The 2,728-nt window shown below is 53.8% G+C and overlaps 1 protein-coding gene across 1 annotated transcript; it reads right to left on the bottom strand.

Annotated features, from left to right (window-relative positions):
- Window positions 1-242: 242 nt before the first annotated feature.
- Window positions 243-1,448, bottom strand: LOC144143469 (uncharacterized). The gene has a single exon (XM_077675215.1). The coding sequence runs from the start codon at window positions 1,446-1,448 to the stop codon at window positions 243-245; it is 1,206 nt and encodes a 401-aa protein (XP_077531341.1).
- Window positions 1,449-2,728: the final 1,280 nt, after the last annotated feature.

Raw genomic sequence — 2,728 nt, 5'->3', positions numbered from 1 at the left:
ACGATGAAATTGAAAACCTTGCGTCGAAACGCGATAATAATATTACATAAAAAGAGAGAAAGAGCTTCTTCCGTTTGGACATTACAATCACGTACTACAAGCAATAGGCGCAACCTCAGTCCAAACAGTTGCAACATGAATTTTTGGAGATGTAGAAAAAAAAAAGGGCAGTCCTCTTAAACAATTTCTCCAAAGTAGACGTCGTGAAGGAAAACATATACCTCTGAACAACGATCTCACTTTCACGGTGGCTTCGCCGCTGCCGCCCCTCGGTCGTATGGCGAGGAGCTCGATTTCAGTTTAGAGCACGGACGCCGCGCCACACGTCCTTTCGCACCCACTTTTCCGTCACCCGGCACTTCGTCACTCAGCTGCTGTTCGTATTCTTGTCGCGGTCGCTTTGTTGCCTTTCCATCCTCCACTTCGGCTTCTGCAGTTGCACTGACGGGGGTCTCGATGTTGCAGTCTCCTGGTGCTTCACCTGGTGGTGCTATAGCGTCCTCTTTTTCGGGCTTAGCGTCCGGCCCCGTGTCATCATTCTGGCGAGTCTCCTCACCCGGAAACGGCTTAACTTCATCCATGAGAGGTGCTGACTTATTAGGTTCCTTGTCGGGTGACTCCGGCGTCTCGCGAGGCTTAGGTGCATCTCCGGCGGCGAGTTCCTCAGTTTCGTCAGCGTCCATGACAAGCTCAGACAAATCGTCGGCTCCCACAGGTGCGGCGACAGCAGCATATGTCCGCGTGCACTGTGCCGCTTCGTGACCGAACCGCCGGCAGACAGTGCACCGCGGCACCTTGCAGTCGCGACGCATATGGCCCGAACCTTGGCAGCGAAGGCACTGCGGGGGCCTGCCAGGCACGACCACAAGTGCCAGCTCGCCTGCCACACGGATTTGGTGCGGCAAGTCCTCGGCCCTTAGTCCCGCTTTGAGCTTGAGGGTCACGGACCGCGTCGTTGAGCCCTTGTCCTGGACGCCTTGAACTCTCCAACGCTCTCTGGAAACGTCGCTCACCCTTCCGTAGGGAGCCAGCGCGACGCGAATGTCTTCCTCTGTCACATTATGCAGCAACCAATGCATTTTCAACCTCAGGTCTTGGTTGGCGGGGTCTATTGCGATGCAGCGATGCCCTTTCACTCGCACATCACTTGCTTCCAAAATTTTTTTCACACCGTGTTCGGACTTGAAAGTCACCGCCCAAACGTGACTCATTTGGAACGCTCCCAGAGCAAGCACCTCGGGAAGCAATTCCAGCCGAGCCAGCGTCTCGCGAAAATCTTCGACGCGGTATGGGCGGGCACGCATGTCGCCGTGCAGAAAAACAGTATTTAAAACAATACGACCTGTTGGCAGTGCTGGCAGCGATACTTGATATTCCTTGTCATCGGCAAAAATCCTGTTTCCGCGGCCGGAAAGGGCCGCATTAACCGCTCCCGAGGAGCCCTGCATTCTGCGTCCGTTCACGGTGGTGGCCGGAAGCAGAATCCACCAAGCCACGCCACGGACGCGACGTGATATCGCCAACGCACGCCGCTGACGACGTAGTTTGAATGCGTTAAAGATATAAGGCGCGTCACTAACGCTGATATCACGTCGCGACCAAGCCACGGACGCGACGTGATATCAGCGTTAGTGACGCGCCTTATATCTTTAACGTATTCAAACTACGTCGTCAGCGGCGTGCGTTGGCGACTCAGCGGCGTTATAGCGGCTTGATAACTGCGTGGTGTACACGTGATACTACAAACCCGATGGAAGAGATGGAAGAGAAGGCGGCGAGGCGGTGGGCTGCGGGGGCCGAGCGCAAGCGCCGCAAGCGGGCCGACAACCGTGCATTCGCACTTTCACATTCTCCCCCTCGGGGAAATGCGGGGGAATTTTTTAGTTTTGGCATTTCAAGCAGCTTAGGTGACTATTTGTTGTATTGCGCTCGTGCAGTAAGCGTCGCCCGAGTTTCCACAATAGCTCACGTCTAGCAATTGCATTTCGTAGTCGGAAAAGCGTTCGCAGATGCGTAGTCGTGCTGCTGACCGCAGTGCTTGTTCGCTTAGCGCAAAAAAGTGCTTCCCGCACCGTAGTTTTAAGCTGTACGGTAAAAATATCAGTTGATTTTATTTCCTTAGTACCTATATTGACTTCGCTGACTCTTCTCCCGCCTTCAAGAGGCCTTATATTTTCCTACTGGCATACCAGTCAGCGAAGCGTCGCATGTGCGCTTGTGCAGCGCTTGTGTGAAGCGACCTTGACTTGGAGCTAGATACAGTGTACAAACTAACCAAGTAAAGAAAGGCAAATTCTACCATTCACAAACGTGTCCTGGCTTCGTTTCAACTGAGCGAACGAATTGCGACGACCCGTCGGCGGCCGGCGGACGAAACGCTGGGCCGACTGACTCTGTCTGAAGGCCGGGGAGCCGTGCAGTAGCGCAGCCAATTGACAGCTTATCCCCTCCTGACGTCACACGAAAACGCCGCAGAAAATGGGCGAGCGTAAAGAGAGGAGGACAGCATTTTCGAATTAATTTTTCTACTAAATAAATTCGCGTAAACGCGCCCAGGGTGGTCGAAACATGGCCTGGGGACTCCGGACTACAATTTGCGCAAGTAATCCCGCAATGTTTACATATCACTTCAGTGTCCCTTTAACACTGCGTTTCTTATATCCCCATGCCGCGTGTGGGGCGGTAAAGTCTCCCACAATTATGAGGGCATGTGGTCCGGCCTCCTCGC

This window comes from Haemaphysalis longicornis, unplaced genomic scaffold (assembly GCF_048455015.1).
Source record: "Haemaphysalis longicornis isolate Haplotype H1 unplaced genomic scaffold, Haemaphysalis longicornis Haplotype H1 scaffold_6, whole genome shotgun sequence".
NCBI classification, from domain to species: Eukaryota; Metazoa; Arthropoda; class Arachnida; order Ixodida; family Ixodidae; genus Haemaphysalis; species Haemaphysalis longicornis.
This window is presented reverse-complemented; position numbering and strand designations above follow the sequence as displayed.

Excerpts from the sequence above, each read along its gene's own strand:
- LOC144143469 (XM_077675215.1), bottom strand. The coding sequence starts at position 1,448 with ATGCAGGGCTCCTCGGGAGCGGTTAATGCGGCCCTTTCCGGCCGCGGA.